Source organism: Xyrauchen texanus, chromosome 41 (assembly GCF_025860055.1).
Source record: "Xyrauchen texanus isolate HMW12.3.18 chromosome 41, RBS_HiC_50CHRs, whole genome shotgun sequence".
In the NCBI taxonomy this organism is placed as follows: domain Eukaryota; kingdom Metazoa; phylum Chordata; class Actinopteri; order Cypriniformes; family Catostomidae; genus Xyrauchen; species Xyrauchen texanus.
Window position 1 is genome coordinate 11218647 of NC_068316.1, and position 19294 is coordinate 11237940.

The window sequence follows — 19294 nt, forward strand, 5'->3', positions numbered from 1 at the left end:
AACAAAATGTAGTTGGTTTAATTAAATAATCAAAAGTGGCACAAGAAATGTAATCCAACAATGAGAAACAACACTTTTATGATGACACTATCTAGTACATAGTTTGCCTTTGCAAAATGCCTACAGTAGTTTCATAAGGTCTCAGAAAAAAGGCACCTTTTCACCGCCTTGATTAAAATCGATTGCCTTCCGATACCTTCTTCTCATATTCTTTGACAGTTTGTCAGATTTACACAGTACCACTGCGGGATGTCACAAAACGACAATATCTCAAACGTCATTTAAAAATGTTTATAAACTTGATGATTGGCATTTGTACTTTCTAGAGCCTTAGAAGACAAATATATTAAATATTACAAATCCTTCACAATTGTATACACATGGAACACTGCATTGTTATACATGTATACATATGGAATACAATAGGAAAATATATACAATGGGACATGCACGAATAAACAGCACTTCCGTTCTCGTCAAACCTCTCCACACGGACACAGGAAGTGATCTCTTTTGTCAAAAATATAAAATCATTGACCCTGATCATGATTACCCATAAAAAAGGAGACGCTAACAGTTGCCTTCTACTGTGATTAAATATACATCCCGTAAAACGCTCACAGACTGAGACCATTATATTGCTACCATGCTTTCAGACAGAGTTTACAAGTACTGTAAAGTTTTGCTAGTTTACTTCAAGCAAATACATGTAAGCTTTCTCATAACAATGACATTATCGCATAAATCTCTGAAGATTAAAGTGCACAAAATGGCTCTATTCTATTGGCAAGTGCTCTTATGGTCCACAAGGATATACCACCTATTCTTTTTTGTGTCATTTTCATTCTCTTTATCTTCCACCTTCTTTCAGGGAGTTGATGCGGGCACATATTTTCAGAGCGGGTCCGAGTTTCACATTCATGGCGCTCATCAAATGGTCTTCAGTCAAGAGAAGCAAGGCCTGCCCGTCAATCTCTTGGGCTCTGAAGGATTCTGCAATGTCTTGACACCCTGAAATAATTAAATTGGGTTTAAAACAATGGAGGAAATACATTTACTCACCAGTATTTAAAGGGATAGTTCACCTAAAAATGTAAATTCTTTCATCATTTATTCACAGCATAAAAGTAATCATAAGACTCCAGTGGTTATATCCATATCTTCAGAGGTGTTATGATAGGTGTGGGTGAGAAACAGATCAATATTTAAGTCCTTTTTTCTATCACTCTCCACTTTCACATTCTTCTTTTGTTTTTGGTATTAGTATTCTTTGTGCATATCGCCACCTACTGGGCATGGAGGAGAATTTATAGTTTTAAAAGGTCTTAAATATTTATCTGTTTCTCACCCACACTAAAGGCCAAAGTATTCTTCACGAGTCCGCAGCGCGCCATCCAGGTTTTATTGACCAGCGGACATTGTCCTCGTCTGTGTGTCATCTGCGCACGTGCTGCACATTGACTGAACTAAGAGTGTGTCACAAAGCAGTTGTAGTGTGCATGCGGCGAACGCATTCCTATTAGTTCACGGTCAGAAAAGTATACTCAGAAAGGCAATGCGGTTGGCCGGGCGAGATGCGATCTGGAATGCGCCAAAACTAAGTATACCTGGGCCTTTATAATATAGCTTCTGAGAATATGGATTTAACTACTGGAGTCGTATTGATTACTTTTATGCTGCCTGTGCTTTTTGGACCTTCAAATTTCTTGCCACTATTCCCTTGCAGTTTATGGACCTACAGAGCTGAAATATTCTTCAATAATATTTGTTTGTGTTCAGCAGAAAAAGAAAGACATCTGGGATGGTATGACGGTGAGTCTTGTCATTTGAGAGAATTGTAATTTTTGGGTATCCTTTAACATTGTATGTGTATAGAATCTGGTTATTACCGTAAAATAAACCATAACAGGTAGATCAGGAAGTGGAGGGATCTTTTATTTGTAATAATCACTGGCTGACTGCACATTATCTCAATTATTAAGTAGATACTTACCAAATAAATAACAAAATGGACATTAAATATTTTGTACATTTTTACCTGGTAAGTTGGATATAAAGCTTGACACTTGATCCACAGACCACTGAGCTGGTTTGAGGCGGGGGGAGACATCAATGGGGGACATAGGGTCTACAGGTGAGGTGGGAGCACTTCTCGTCTCTTCCACCGGTTGCCTGGTTCTCATATCCCGCACATGCTCTTGTTCCGTGTGCCTGCGAAGCCTGGTCTTCATCGGAATGGCCGTCTCATCTTCACCTTCCTGTGGAGGCTGCTGAAGGATTCTCCACTGCTCCGTGGCCCCATGTCTTGCCTGGAAAATATAATGTTAAAAGCAACATGCATGATATAGACAATTAAACAATTGTTTTCCACAGGGATTGTGATCATTTACTCACTGTATGACTCTCTTCTGTGGAACACAAAAGGAGATGTTAGGCAAAATGACAGCCTCAATCACCTTTCACTTTCATTGCAAGGAAAAAAGAAGCAATGAAAATGAAAGGTAACTAACATTCTGCCAAATATATCCGTTTATGTTCCACTGAAGAAAGTCATACAGTGAGTAAATTGTGACAGAATGTTTATTTTGGGGTGAACTATCCCTTTAAGTGAAATGTGTTACATTTCAGTCTTAACAGTTAGTCATAGCCCAAAACAAAGATGAACTCACAAGTATAAGACAAACTTTGCCAAGTCTTAGATTCTAAAAGACTGAACAAACTAATAAGGCTTCATATAGCTGATAAGTGCTGCAAAGGCCATTCTCGGACAAACCTGCTGGAAGTTTTCCTCTCTGTTGTCCTCAGCGTCATTAAACTCAGATCGATGACCACCTTCGCTTACACAACGCCTGAGTGCACGGAAACGTTTGGTGTAACTGAACCTGCACAGAGATTGAGAGAAGTTAAAAAGACAAAGGTTGTTTATCTTTAATGTCAACCCAACACACTGACCAAAATCATGGTGCAACTTGTAAGGCAACATAAAACATTAATGTGTGTCAAAAGTTGCTGTTTATACCAAACCAAGACCACATCCTGTCACATTTGTGTGTGTGTGAGAGAGAGAGAGTCTAACTTAATAATGACACATCACATGTATGACTTGCTGTTCAAAAATACACTACCAGTCAAAAGATTGCACACACTTTCTTGAATTTGTTTCTCATGACTTTAAATCTAAAGGCTTAGGGATAGATGCTTGAAATGAGTTTCGTAGATAAATATAAGTTGGGCCTTCATATGAATTTTCTTACAAAATAAAAATATTATTGCATTATGCCATTTTTTCAATGGATGAATTGGACAATATAGTGAAGGGAAAGACGTGAGAACTCATTCAAGATGATTTAAAAAGCATCCCATGTGGCACAGCAGGAAATTGGTTGAGAGAATGCCCAGAGTACTATATCTAGGCAAAGGGTGGTTACTTTAAAGAAACTATTTTATTATACTATTGTACTATAAACTAGATAGTTTGGATTTGTTTCTTGGTCACTGCATAAATGATAAAATGGTAAAAATATAGAATGAGTAGGTTTGTCCAAACTTTTGACACATTTTGAGGTACATGTTTAAATGTATTCACAGTGCTGGGTAGATTACTTCAGAACCGCAATCTGGTACTGATTACAAATTACATGACTAAATTGCAATCTGTAATGTAATCTCTAAGATTGTATTTCTGAGGTAAATGTCATTTGATTATTTTTGGATTACTTTTGACCTAACTCTTGTTTATTTGATGTCACACGCATTTGAGTAGGATCATCTATACTATTTTGATATAATGTTGCTTAAATGCATTTAAGAAAATTTACTTAAAAGGAATAATCTGGGTTCAATACAAATTAAGATCAATAGACAGCATTTGTGGCATAATGTCGATTATCACAAAAAATTATTTTAACTCGCCCCCTCCAAAAAACAAAATCAAGCTTACAGTGAAGCACTTACAATGGATGTGATTGGGGCCAATTTTTTGAGGATTTAAAGACAAATGTGAAGCTTAGAATGTTATAGAAGCACTTACATTATTTCCTCTGTTAAAATTCATGCATTAGTTAGCTAATTGGCTGTAAATTTGTTTAAATCAACATTACATCGTCATGGCAACAAAGCTGTAAAATTGGTTATAACTTTACACAGAAATGGTCAGGAAGTCATTTTATCGCACTAAAATCATATTAACACGCATATTGTTTATGTCTTGTGGCTATATGTTCATCATATACAGATTGGCCCCATTCACTTCCATTGTAAGTGCCTCACTGTAACCCATATTTTTGCTTTTTTTAAAGAAAAGGAGGGATGAGTCAAAATAAATTTTTGTGGTAATTAATATTATGCCACAAATACTGTCGATTGATCTTAACTTGTGTTGAACCCAGAATATTCCTTTAATTTGTCAAATGAGAATTTATGTATCTTTTGTGTTTTACTTGCTATTTTTGGCAAAGATGACAGACAGATAGTGTGAATTATTCTTATTTAGAAAATGATTTTTTTTTTCCTTCATGTTTGTCTTCCAGATTTAAATGTTTTGTTTTGTCCAGACTTCCAGAATCAATAATTAGTGAATGTCACTGGATATGATGTAGACATAATTCACAACAATTCATCAGCAGTGTTTAGTAAATTGCTTAATTACTCATCATGAGAGGGCATGTTTAGAATGAACCATTTTAAAGATAGAAAAAATTTATTAGAGGGATCAATACATTTTTGAACAATTTACTGCATTTGCCTTATTAATACTGTATGTCGTCATGTAATCCATCAAATTAACTAATCTAATTATGATCATTTTAAAATGTAATTAATCTAATTCAAAGTACTTAATTGTGTAACCTGTTACATGATTCAGATTACATGTAATCTGTTACTACCCAGCACTGTGTATACATGTTAGTTTGCTAAGATGGTGATGGAAATACCCTTGTCCACATCATATAAAAGCATTTATTTGATTCAGTACAGCATTGAGGCTGCTGTTATTCTTGAAGAGAACTTTAGACACATGCTGGAAATCTTGCTCAGGCACTTTCAGTTGTGGTTCTTACATCACCAAACAAAAGAGACATATGCAGATGGTGGTGGTACAGCCTCTGAGCCCAATGAATTATGACTGGACACAATCCTATATAACTTACATAACTTAAAATGATAGTTCACCTAAAAATACAAATTCTGTAATCATTTACTCACCCTCATGCTGTTCCAAACCCGTATGACTTTCTTTCTTTCTTGGAAGACAAAAGGAGATGTCAGGCAGAATGTTAGCCTCAGTCACCATTAACTTATATCGCATCTTTTTCCATACAATGAAAGTGAATGGTGACTGAGGCTAACAACTCCTTCCATGTTCCATGGAGGAAAGAAAGTCATATGGGTTTGGAACAACACGAGATGATTAAATGATGATAGTAATATTGAGTGAACTATGCCTTACATACCATTTCCCATTAATTTGAATTTAATACTAAATGGTACAAATTTTGCTATTATTGTATGTTATATTGGGATAATGTACCTCTTGGCACAGGATTTGGAGCAGAAGCGTTTTGAGCGTGCAAATGTTTGGGTGGTGCCTTTCCTCTTGCAAAACTGGCACTGCAGAACAAGCTTGTGGCCCACTCCAACACCATCTACAGCAAAAAATAAGACGTAATACAGGTTATCAAATAAATACATTCTCACAAACAAATAAATAAATACTCCTCACACACCTTGGTGGTCACGGACAGGTGTGTAGGACACAGTAAATACAAAGGGAAAAAAATGTAAAGTATAGAATACCTCCTTTAGGCATTTTAAAGGAATAATTCAACTTAAAACTGACAATTCTGTCACAATTTATTCACTCTCATGTTGTTCCAAACCTGTACAACTTTCTTTTTAAAGCTGAACACAAAAGGAAACATTTTAATGAATATTCTAATATTCTAATGATTGTAAACCCTGGTTGCAAACAGGACACATGGTGATGTCTTTGTTTGAAGCCTTAAAGTCTGTTTGAAGCATCTGTCTTTTAATTGAATATATTGATTACAAGATATTACTGTAAACAAGATGCCATATTAGTGTAAATGTATTCTACTTACTGTTTGTGACCTCATCATCTGAGTCTGTGGATTCTGCAGGTTCTGAGCTGGAAGGGATGAGTTCTGATTCTTTCACCCCATTTAGCCCAGACTCCGTTATAGGACGCACTATCAGAGAGGACCTGCTCACCTGTGGGATTTGCAAAGGAGCAAAAAAATATATCACAATATATCACAATCTACACAACTTGACTCAGACTTTAATGTTACGCAAATTTCACTACTTACAAAAATCTGTAAATTATGCAACGGTTGTAAAAGCTATTTAGTTTACCGGGAATGGCTCCAGTCCTTCCTGTATGATAAATCCTTCCACCAGGTGTGTTAAGACCAAAGGTTTGGCTGCTCCTGATGGCTGCTGGACCTCTGTGGGCTTCGATTGGCTGAAAATGGGAGGCTGAACAAGTGGCCTTTCCAGCATGGGGTGAAACTTTGGGGGAGAGCAGCTGTCCGCAGGGGACATGTCTAAAGGTTGAGTTATGGAGGACTGGATGGGTGACATGTCAGAGGAGAGGCTGGAGATTGCTAGACAGATAAAGAAAGTTGTGATATTACACAACAGAGTCTGTGAATTTCAGCAATCTTCATCTCTGCAAACTGTTATTTTCTGTTATTAAACTGAAAGTACAGTCCCAGTTCTAGATTTTTCTGAACTTAACTTTAAGGAAATAGTTCATCCAAAAAAATGTATTCTGTCATATTTTACTCACCCTTGTGTTATTCCAAACTCTTCAGCAGAACAAAAAAAAGATGTTAGGCAGAATGTTAGACACAGTCCCCTTTTCATTCTATTGATAAAAGATGCAATAAAAGTGAAGGGTGACTGAGGATAACATTCTGCATAATAACGCTGTCGTTAAAGAGTCATTTAAATAAATTATGACAGAATTTTTGGGTGAACTATTCCTTTAACATTCAATCACAAGTACCTGAGTGATTGTCTGACTGTGTGGATGTTTCCTCACATTGGTCGTCTTTCTCAGCTTGCCATGGTACGACTGAGGGCAAGTGAGTCTCATTCTTCTGTGACATCTTCATCTGGCTGTCAGTCCTCGAATCCTCTGTGCAGACTGTCATCTTATTAAAGATCAGAAATGCACAGATTGTTAACCTTGGCATTACTGTAAATAGTTTCGTTTAAAGCCTACCACAGTGTAATGGTCTGCACTTATATAGCACCTTTTTTTAATCTTAGCGGTTACCAAAGCGCTTTACACTGTGTCCCATTCACACACACACACACTCACACTTATAAACCAATGCTGGCAGAGCTGCCATGCAAGGCACTAGCCTGCCATTGGGAGCAACTTGTAATTTGTCAGTCAACACTAAAAGCAAAAATGCTGGCCTACATGACACAATCACAGCAAATTAGAAAATATTTTATGTCTAAAATACAATTATGTGGATTTTGGAACGACCAATTCTCAATTTGGATGGAGCAACCCAGCACAATGCCACATAAATAGAAACGAAAATGTACAGTTACTTGTCATGGTCACGGCTGGTTAGTATATATACTCCGGGAATATTAAAGGAATATTCAGAGTTCAATACATTCAGCATTTGTGGCATAATACTGATTCACACAAAAGTTTATTTTCGACTTGTCACTTTTTGGGTTCCAGTAAGGCACTTACAATGGAAGTGAATGGGGCCCATTCTGAAATGTTAAAATACTTACTGTTACAAAAGTAAAAAACAATATGCGTGTTAACATGATTTTAGTGTGATAAAATCACTTACTAAACTTTTCAGTGTAAAGTTAAATCCAATTTTACAAATTTGTTGCCATGATGACATAACTAAAACACTAAAACGACTATAATAACGATGATTTAAACAACTTTAAAGCTCAAATAATACACAATAATTAATGTAAGTGCTTTAATAACATTATAAGCTTCACATTTCAGCCTTTAAACCCTCCAAATTTGGCCCCATTCACTTCCATTGTAAGTGCCTCACAGTAACCTTGATTTTTGCTTTTTTATTTTTATTTAAGTAAACGAGGGACAAGTTAAAATTGTATGCAAAATATGCTGTCCATTGAGCTTGACTTGTATTAAAGCTGGAATATTCCTTTAACATTGAAGAGATAGTTGGGACATGGCGGTTTCAGTGGCAATGTTTGGGCAGTCATGCCTTTAATAGCTCACCGTGGACTTCTCTGAAGCTTCGCTTGACTGGTGTTCTGCGTTAGCATTATGGGTTATTTGGTTTTGTCCTGCACTTTTCCTTTGAGGTGCTGGACATTTGAGATCTTGAGGAGTCTGCTCTGGTTCATCACCCTTGTTATGCTCTTCCTTTCTGTCTTTCAGCTCTTTTGATGTCTCTGCTGTTTGTGTGGGAATCTGTGATGTCACAGGTGACTGTGGCGGTGCAAGCATGCTGCTGGTGGACACTAGGGGCAGCAATGGAGACGGAGGGGACGCCCTATGCGGAGATGCCAGTGGAGGGGTGGTGACCAAAGGGGTGGCTGCTGTAGTTTGCCTGGAGGGTGAAAGCTGTACCAGCTGTGGGCATTGGTTTGGACTCCGTAGTGGCTGGGCGGGGCACTCCAGTTTAGCAAGCACAGGTGAGACAAGAGGCTTTGACTGTATGAGATCGTGGGGTGGGGACACAGTGGCTGTCTTTGATTGGTCGTTGGTGCACTGGGCAGATGCAGAGGACAGAGCGATCCTCAGCAGCTGTTTTGTAGCCAGTAAGGACCCACCAGGTGTGGAAGACCTCAAGGGCAGTGTCAGTGTTGGGGGTGTGAGGTGCGATCTCCCAGGGGAAGGAACCGTGATGGGCACAGAAGAGCTGGTTGACACATTTTGGGATGGCTGGGTGGATGGGCAGCGCTTCAACTCTGGAAGAGGCTTCTTTGGTGTGGCAGGGGGAGAGTTGGGGGGTGTATGCCTCTGATTGAAGGGGTGCTGGGGGATGCTGATCTGGCTATGAGGCCTCTTCATGCTGCTGCTGTTTAGCTTATGTTTGGCTAAGGCATGGGCCTGTGTAGGTGCATACAGGGCTGGAAACAAAAGTATAAGCAAGTATATCAAATAAACAAATTCACAAGACTAGCTTTTGTTAAAAGCAAAGAATCCTCTATGTTTTAAATGTAATTCTCCCTAAAAATGTCTTTATAGATAAATATTTGTGTGATAGGATTGATTAAATTGGTTAACAAAAAAACAGGCATTTGTCTAATCAAGATTTTTTTAATTAAGGAGCAATATTTGACCCCGGGCATTTTTATTTCTGTTCCTAAGGACTACTGCTTTTATGCTAAACCTATAGCTAGATAGAATAGAATAGAATATATACATATTATTTTTTGTAATATTGAAAAGGGGGTCCCCTCATGTTACTGTATAAAACTCTGTTATCCACATTGTCTAATTGTAACATGGCAGCATTTTTTTGATAAGGCAGCTGACCTTGCGGGAATGTTCCTATCTCTTTCATACTATTTTCATGTCTACAAGATGTAAAATTGAAAATGTACATGGCCAAACTTACATGGTGGTGGAACAGTAAGATGGCGAACAGGTGTCGATTTCATTGGAGCTGTTTGAGAAGTAGAACCTTCAGTTTTAGTGGATCCTTCCTTCCCTGGAACGTTCACTGGCTGGCTAGGCCTCAGATGGAAAGTTTGTAATCTTGGGCATGAGAGCAGAGGGGGTTGGCTTGAGGTTGTGTGCTTTAGTGGTAGGTTTGGAGGGATGGTGAGGGTGCCAGGTGGAGGTGGGCGGAGAGTCAGACTCTGGAGCTGGAAAAGAGAGAGATATTGATGTCATAAATTTGAACAACACACCACGTACCCAACCCGTCAAATGTTTGGACACACCTGAGTGATTTATGGTTCTCATGATCTTAAAAACTGTTTGATCTAAAGGGTTATGCTTAAAAGTAGTTTTGTAGACCTACATAAATTGTGCATTTCTATGAAAGTTTTATAAATTAAAATGAAGCTAGTACATTAATATATTTATTATATGCTATTATTTCAGGAGTTCAGGTTTTCAGAACAGTTTTCTCATGTTGTTTAATCTAACATATTAATCTTTAATATATTTGATACAGTACGTTTAAATAAATGTAAGTAGTTTATTCATTTTTTGAAATATTTGAATAGTTGGTTAATATTTGGTCTTTTACATCTTAATACACGTTTTTGTCATTTTGCATATTATCGACATTATCATTATTTTTGTCTACTAAATGTATCCTTCTGCAACGGGGGGTACACATGCATGGATGTTGTATTCCGGCTTCACTATACACAAAGCATTATTTAAAAAACTTTTAACTGACTGATCTCAGGTTAGGAGACTGTGCTGTCACTAAAGGGTTAAACTTTTGACGTACAGAGTCATGTGACCAAACAACATGGTGCCGACCACAGCAAAGTTTGGGTGCTTCTTAATCGGAAGGCTGCAGCCTCGTTAGGCTGAATATCTCGGCTGCCACGTCATCAAGCATCATCGAAGGCTGTCTCAATTGTGAAGAAACTGGGACCCCCCAACCTCATTTCACAGCCTTCGTTTGCCATATTTTGGAGGATGCATCAGGTGCATCCTTCGTGGCCTTCAATCACTCACAATCCTTTGCACATGTACCAAAATATAAAATAAAAAAAAAAGGTGGAAAACAGAGTCACGTGACTGCAGAGGTGGTAACCATTCTGACGCAGCCATACGCACTTACTTTTTCCTCTCTCTTCAAGTTTTTATTTGGATTTGCAGCAATGAAAATATGTAGAACAACTAAAAATGCAAGTAAACGCAATTAGACAATACAACAAATTAGAAAATACAAAGCACAAAAAATAAATAAATAAAATGAATAAAAGAGCAATTACATGAATTTGAAAAGCTTAAACAAAGTCAAATATCACATGTTCTAAGCGTATAGTTTGCCATGCACACTTACTAGACTGTCTCATTCTAGCACTGAATGCTGAGGAGGAATCTAGACTACAGCCTCCGAAGGACTGGTCTAGGAAGGACGCAGCCTTCCATTTGAGAAGCACCCATCATCTTTGAGAAACGCCAACAATTAATTCTGGTAAGAAACGTAATTCGTGTTTACACTGAAACCTGTTTGATTCAAAAGATTTGAGTCTCTAGTTTCATCTTTATGTCATTTTAAACATTTGAGTGATTTATTGTGAAATTAATGCTGTTCATTTGTACACTAATGAAAACATTAGCGCATTAGAAATCCTACATTTACTGTGCATTATCATATTGAGAATAAAAGGCTTCATCCAAAAGATGAAAATGTTGCTTTCAGAGGCTTTATATGGAGAGAAGAAGGTGCATTTTGAACTGTTCTGAGACCAGTGCAGACAGACAGCACACTGGAGGTGTCTTTCTCTAAATAGGGAGCAAGGGAGCATCTTATAGCCTTCTATGTAGCTACTGTAAGTGCATTCAATCCTAAAATCTGACCAAAGTTCAGTTTCAGGCTGCAGATGATGTTTGAACCACTCAACATGTTTGACAGACATGGGACAGTGATAATCAGTACATAGACTTAAAATGTATATTGTCTAATTTTATTTTAACATGGTTGGCAGTGATTGGATGATGCTGGCCATTTCTTTGAATCTGAATAAATTATGCTAATTCTGGATGTCTGTCATGTTTCAAAAACTTGAATAACCAACACTCCTGGAAACATAATAATCTATTTGAATATGTATTGACTTTCCATAGCTTGGTATTATTTAAAAGTTCACAACTTAGTACCATTGTCCACAAATGTTGCCATAAATGTTTAGGAAAACTATTTGCTCCAGAATTTTTTTTTTCTTTTTGCATGTTTATTATGTACTACTAGTTACAAATCAAAAAGGGAAATGAAAAATGCTCACAGCAGTCACACTCTTGTCTCAGAAGGATATATGCCATTTTAATGAGAGTAAAATTGGCTAAAATGAATGAATATGACATGATGAAATACTGACTAAATTTAAAGGACATTATCGACAAAAAATATAAATATAATAGCTAAATATAAATGTGTAATTTTATTTTAAAAATGTTTTGGTCACTAAATATTTCTAATGCTGCCATTTGTGTCATTATATAGTTTTGATGACGTGTTATTCTAAAATGTGAAGAAAAAAAATAGTAATAATAAAGAATTAGTAATTAAGAATGAGTAGGCATTTCCAAACTTTTGAACAGAAGCCATATAAATCACAGATACAAAAGTCCATTTGAAATGAATAGTTTAATCTTGTTTTACCGATTTTGTTTTTAAATTTGCACATATTTAGTTCGGATGTATAGAATCCACTATTGCAAAACCAAACATACTCAACCTCACCTGCATGGAGGGAAATCGAGGTGAAGAAGAGGAAGGGGTGGAGGAAGAGGAGGAGGAGGAGAGGGCAGGTACATCAGGCCGCACAGCAGATGTTAGAATCAACTGCCAGATGGCAAGCGTAGAGACAGAGAGAAATGAAAGAGAGGGTAAAAAGATTAAGAAAAAGTCCCACTAGTGCAAAAAAGACGGCTGTTATTTCCTGCGTGTTATGCTTCTGCTGTGTAGGTGTGATGGTGAACATCACAGCACAGTTTAGAGCTTTTGATGTGGTAGAGTTAATTCTGTCCTCATCAGAGAAATGCAACATGCACTGAGTGCAGACCTCTAGACACTAACCCTCCATGTTTTTAACAAACATGCCAGCTGGATACACTAGGCCTGTAGGTACAATTTCTGTGACTAGGGTGGAAGCAACCCCCCCTTCACAATGTAGCAGTACGAGATGGATCACTAGTTACAATATTAAGTGCTATGAGTAAACAACTGACTGGGTCAAAGGACAGACGTTTAGATCTCAATTCAGTTAGACCTGAAAAACCAAGAAAGTTTCCTTCTGAAGATCTGAGTGCACAGGGGGACAAGTTTGTAGTATGCAAAATAATCTAAAAATGGTGAGAAGTTTCACAATGTTGCATAACAGGACATGGTGCAGAGATGTGAGGGCCGGCTTACCATCTGGGCCCTCAGGAGCATCTGGGCCTGGCTCGAACTCGGGCTCTTCCCCAGAAGCAGGGCTTGAGGGGAGATCTTGCGGGGGGCCGCAGCAGTGCTTGGATTCTGACTTCCTCTGACAAGGGATGTTGATCTGGGAGTGTTGGGGAGAGAAATCTGCAGGAAAGAAAGAACAGGAAAATCAATAAGTCAGTGGAGGACACAAAGTAGACATAAAGTTTATAAGAGACAATAAATATCATGACAACAAAAGCAATATTGAGCTCCTATGTTGGCACACACACACACACACACACACACACACACACACACACACACACACACACACACACACACACACACACACACACACACACACACACACACAAACACACACACACACCATTTTTGGGGTATGCTGTGAAGATGAAGCCTGATTGACTCTTTCACTTGGTGAGAAGGAAGGAGCCAGTCTGTCCCCAGAGAGATTGATCTGGAGAAAGTGATGGAAAAGTTTTATGATGACAGAAGGCATTATTAAATTTAGAGAAGAAAAAGTGAAAGATTAAACATACAGACAATATGATTTTACAGAGGCCCCAAAAAGTATGTGAAAATGTATTTGCATTATATAACAAATTATCAAACCAAGTGGCATTTATCTAAAAAATATCAAATATATATATATATATATACTGTTTATCGTAAACACACAAGGAAAACATTTCATAACAGTTTGTTAAATTAAACTTCTGAGACCACATGCATGGACAATGTGTTTTGGCTTCGCTATTGGCTATGCATAAATGAATTTTATTTAAATTGACTGATCTCAGTTCAGGAATCTCTAGGCTGTCATTAAAGGGTTAAACTTTTGATGCACCAAGTTATGTGACAAAACAACATGGTGCCGATCAATTTTACATGAAACGGCACGTTGCTAAACACAATGACAACGTATGTGGACTATAGGCTCATTTTCCTTAAAATATCCAATAGTCACTGTGCATAATCACATTGAGAATCAATGGATGCATCCAAAAGCTGGAAAATGCTGCTTTATATGGAGTTAAAATTAAAGTAAGTTTCAAACTGTTCTGAGACCAGTACAGACAGATAGCACACTGGAAGTTAAGTCATTCACTAATTAGGGAGAAAGGGAGCATCTTTTGGCTTCCCTATGCAGCAAAGTCCATTCACTCCTAACATCCTGTCAAAAGTTCAGTTTCAGGCTGCAGATGACGTTTGGACCACTCAACATGTTTGGCAGATATCGGACAATGTTAAGCAGTACATATATTCAGAATTTTCCATGCAAAATTCGATTTTTACATGATTGGATGATGCTGGCTATTACGTCTCAAAACATGAATAACCAACATTACTGGAAACATAATAAACAATTTGATTAAAAAAAAAATCTGACTTTCAATAGCTTGGCATTATTCAAAATTTCACAACTTAATCCCACTATCCACATATGTCAAAAAAGGGGAATGGAAAATGCACACTAAAGTCACGCTCGGGCGTAAGGAGGTTAAACTATAAACCATTAGATATATTATTCATAACTGAACATATCCATATTTAATATGATAAACAACACCTGTGATTACGCTGCACGGAACCGGTGTGAACTTTAGGGGAAATTACGTTATACACTAAAAATCACCTTTACACCATCGTCATTTATTAGAAAAGCTCTAGCTCTTTGCAGATGCCACTTGGTTTGATATTTTGTTATCTAATGCAAATTCATAATTTTTTAGGTGTGACTAAAGTGTCCAAAATATTTCAAATATTTTTTGGGACCTCTGGTTTTGAGAGCTGCTTCTGTGAGAGTGTGCAAATGAGATACAGTCAAGAAGAGAGCGTGGTTTGTGTAAAGAAAATCACCTGAACCACTTTTCTGTCGGAAGGGGTGGGTTGATTATGGAAGGTGGTAACAGTTGTGAGTGCTGGGGGGGTTTTGGGGGTGCCATTGGCCTGATGGGAAGGATTCACCGCTGTGGTGGTGGCCGTGGTGTTGACTGCGGTCTTTGCAGGTACTGCTTTAGTTTGGGGCTCCTTGTCCATTGTTCCACAGAATCTGGACACAAGAAGCTAAAAACAAACTAATTCGTAAATATAATGTATGTGTTATTAAAATTCTTGGGTGCTTTCTAAAAGTTATAATAATTCTATAAAAGTCAATTCTCCATTTGTAACATTCTTTTCCCAGTGACTGTAACAACCTTGAGATTTAAGAGAAGTGTGTAGATCTAAAACACAGACAGATCATTTGTCTATAGGGACTCAAGCTGTAAATGCAAATGTTCAACAGTTTCCTCTTATTTGCCTTCAGGGCCTGGCTTCTGGCCTCATGTAAGATGAGACTCAAGTCAACCAAACATGAACACAAACACTTTTGCAGAATGCACGCTAAATGACTAATGTGGAAACTGACATTCTTGAATTCCAGCAATGACAGGAAAAGAGGGAAGGCAATATATCAAAAATAATTGCATTTTAATAAGTATATTTGGATGCATATGCCTAAATAATTCATAAAAATGTTCACACATACACATAAATAATAACTCTGTTCCTAGAAAGAAAGAAAGAAAGAATGATTGTATAATTAAAGCCTAATCTATGGCAATATTTAAAAAAAAGACACTTTTAAAGAAAGTCCCGACATCTGAATGGATTTAGGCTTTTAAACAGGGTCGTATATTAAAGGAATATTCTGGGTTCAATAAAAGTTAAGCTTAAATTGAAAGCATTCATAGCATAATATTGATTACCACAAACATAAATGTTGATTTCCCCTCCTTTTCTTTAAAAAAAAAGCAAAAATCTGTGTCACAGTGAGGCACTTACAATGGAAGTGAAAGGGGCCAATCAGTAAACATTAAAATACTCACTTTTTCAAAAGTATAGCCACATGATGTAAACAATATGTGTTTTAACATGATTTTAGTGTGATAACATTTCTTACAAACCCTTTTCTGTGTAAAGTAATAGCCATGTTTATTGCCATGTAATGCCAACAATCCCTAAAACGACTGTAAAAATTATGATTTAAATAACTTCACAACTCAAATGATAGTTTTAACAGAAGAATAAATGTAAGCGCTTCATTTAAATGAATAAATAATACACCGATGAATTTTATGAAAACAGTATTGAAACAGAAATATTTGACTGTCATTACAGCTCAAATTATCATCATCATTATTATTTTTTTATAAACCATTTTGGTACACGTCGGCCTACAGCTGGGGTAAATTGCTCTCTAAAATCCTCGCTGTCAAGAAGACATAATGAAATACATTAATAATGTGAGAATGCGCCATGCACCATGAAAATGAATTACGTGTTCCCCATTGTTTCATACGAGGCACAGAAATAAAAAATGAATGTGACAGCTATTAGCTATCATGTATTTAATCATTCTTACTGTACGTGTAATAACTGTGCAACTGAACAACATAGTCACATACCAGGAAGCGCGCGGGCCGCGGAGAATATGCACGCGGCACAGGTGCCAGAATGCCACGCGTGTTTTCAATGTTTATGCACGAGCCGCCGACGCCGCCTTCGAGTCTCGCGTGGCCGTCATTTCTTAAAATACATTCCCAAAATAAAAAACATCCCTGTATTTATCATAACATTTCGACGGCCTAAACCGGAGCGGCTGAAATCGCTTTAAAAAACAAATGTTTACGTCCAACAAAAAAACACGCTGCATTCCAATGGATCCCATTTCGGTGCGACGGCATCTTGCAAAGTCGGAGCATTTACGTCTGATATTGTTTCCCTTGGGTCATTATTTTGATCTGTTCATATGTTGAAAATGGGCGTGTGTTCGCGCAGTGACAGCTAGAGCCCCACTGTTCGTCCCCGAGGACCTGCACACTTTCTAGATTATGGCGCTGTGCGATGGATAAAAACAGATGTATTTCATCGAGCAAAGGGGTAACTCACAAATGCACAAGGTGACAAATGACTGCAACTTGCTACGCATCGAAATACCCAAAATGAAAGTCTAAGAGGAAAATGATGATGCTCTGTGCGCGAGCGTGCACTCTTCAGCGCACCTCTCTGCAAACAGAGCCGTCTGTCTCAGACCTTCCCAAAACATCCACGCTTTAACGTTTGATTAATGACCACTGAAGGCAATCCTACCTGTCCGAAGTCAACAAGGGAGTTCTCCCATCACACACTGACCGTTTTCAGCGACTGCTACAATACCGTCATGTCCTAATGCGTCAAAGGTAAAAGTAGAGACCGATAGAAATGTATCAGGGTGGTGAATGTTACAGCACCGCTTACAGTGTAGGAGGACCTTACACGTTTGATGTATATGCTTTTGTCATTAGAAACTCTGTGAGAAAATTAATATACACACTTTACAACAGGCATACAATGCTTACAAACATTTGCGTATATATCCTATTTATTTCTGTATTTCCAAGCTTTTTTTTTGGTTAGTTTTGTTTTTGGGAATAGGCTACTAATGTGCAATGGCCACATAAACGTTCATTTTAGGTCAGGTCATCTGTTAAGTGGGTATTGTATGGTAGGCTAACATTTTATAATGACCTAGTAACACATGATTTGTAACACAAGTATCATTCACATTGGCAATAAAAACAGCAGTGTCTAATTACTATTTCACAAAAAAAAAAAATAGTAGGGAGAATATGGGTATATATATATATATATATATATATATATATATATATATACAGTGTGTGTGTGTGTGTGTGTGTGTGTGTACACAGTATACATGTGTGTGTATACAGTACATACTATATATATATATATATATATATATATATATATATATATATATATATATATATATATATATATATACAGTACATATGTGTGTATGTATATATATAATATGTATTATAAAACTAAAATGTAATAAAAAAAAAAGTTTTTGAAATGGATGAATTGGACCAAATAATAAAGAAAATCAGCCAATAAGTGCCCAAAATAGATGGGAACTCCTTCAATACTGTTTAAAAAGCATCTCAGGGTGATACCTCAAGAAGTTGGTTGAGAAAATGTCAAGAGTACATGTCTGCAAATTCTAGGCAAAGGGTAAATACTCTGAAGATGTTAAAATATAACACCGTCTTGATTTATTTGGGATTCTGTTTAGTCTCAACATAATTCCCATAGTTCAATTTATGTTATTCCATAGTTTTGTTGACTTTATTATTATTTTAAAATGTGCAAAAAAAAAAAAAAAAAAAATATATATATATATATATATATATATATATATATATATATATATATATATATATATATATACATATATACACTATACAGTATATATATATATACAGTGAGGAAAATAAGTATTTGAACACCCTGCTATTTTGCAAGTTCTCCCACTTAGAAATCATGGAGGGGTCTGAAATTGTCATCGTAGGTGCATGTCCACTGTGAGAAACATAATCTAAAAAAAAATCCAGAAATCACAATGTATGATTTTTTAACTATTTATTTGTATGATACAGCTGCAAATAAGTATTTGAACACCTGAGAAAATCAGTGTTAATATTTGGTACAGTAGCCTTTGTTTGCAATTACAGAGGTCAAACGTTTCCTGTAGTTTTTCACCAGGTTTGCACACACTGCAGGAGGGATTTTGGCCCACTCCTCCACACAGATCTTCTCTAGATCAGTCAGGTTTCTGGGCTGTCGCTGAGAAACACGGAGTTTGAGCTCCCTCCAAAGATTCTCTATTGGGTTTAGGTCTGGAGACTGGCTAGGCCACGCCAGAACCTTGATATGCTTCTTACAGAGCCACTCCTTGGTTATCCTGGCTGTGTGCTTCGGGTCATTGTCATGTTGGAAGACCCAGCCTCGACCCATCTTCAATGCTCTAACTGAGGGAAGGAGGTTGTTCCCCAAAATCTCGCAATACATGGCCCCGGTCATCCTCTCCTTAATACAGTGCAGTCGCCCTGTCCCATGTGCAGAAAAACACCCCCAAAGCATGATGCTACCACCCCCATGCTTCACAGTAGGGATGGTGTTCTTGGGATGGTACTCATCATTCTTCTTCCTCCAAACACGGTTAGTGGAATTATGACCAAAATGTTATATTTTGGTCTCATCTGACCACATGACTTTCTCCCATGACTCCTCTGGATCATCCAAATGGTCATTGGCAAACTTAAGACGGGCCTTGACATGTGCTGGTTTAAGCA

General features: G+C 37.3%; 1 protein-coding gene across 1 annotated transcript; it reads right to left on the minus strand.

Annotated features, from left to right (window-relative positions):
- On the minus strand, positions 1–17318 carry si:ch211-230g15.5 (polyhomeotic-like protein 3). The gene is made up of 14 exons (XM_052113530.1): positions 17313–17318; positions 14973–15179; positions 13480–13569; positions 13098–13253; positions 12426–12527; positions 9609–9858; positions 8261–9117; positions 7031–7178; positions 6376–6626; positions 6102–6231; positions 5531–5645; positions 2774–2882; positions 2039–2309; positions 1–1011 (listed from the first exon to the last, which is right to left on the minus strand). Exons 1-14 carry the CDS (start codon positions 17316–17318, stop codon positions 851–853), a joined length of 2853 nt encoding a protein of 950 aa, XP_051969490.1. The 3' UTR covers positions 1–850.
- Between the last annotated feature and the right edge of the window lie 1976 nt (positions 17319–19294).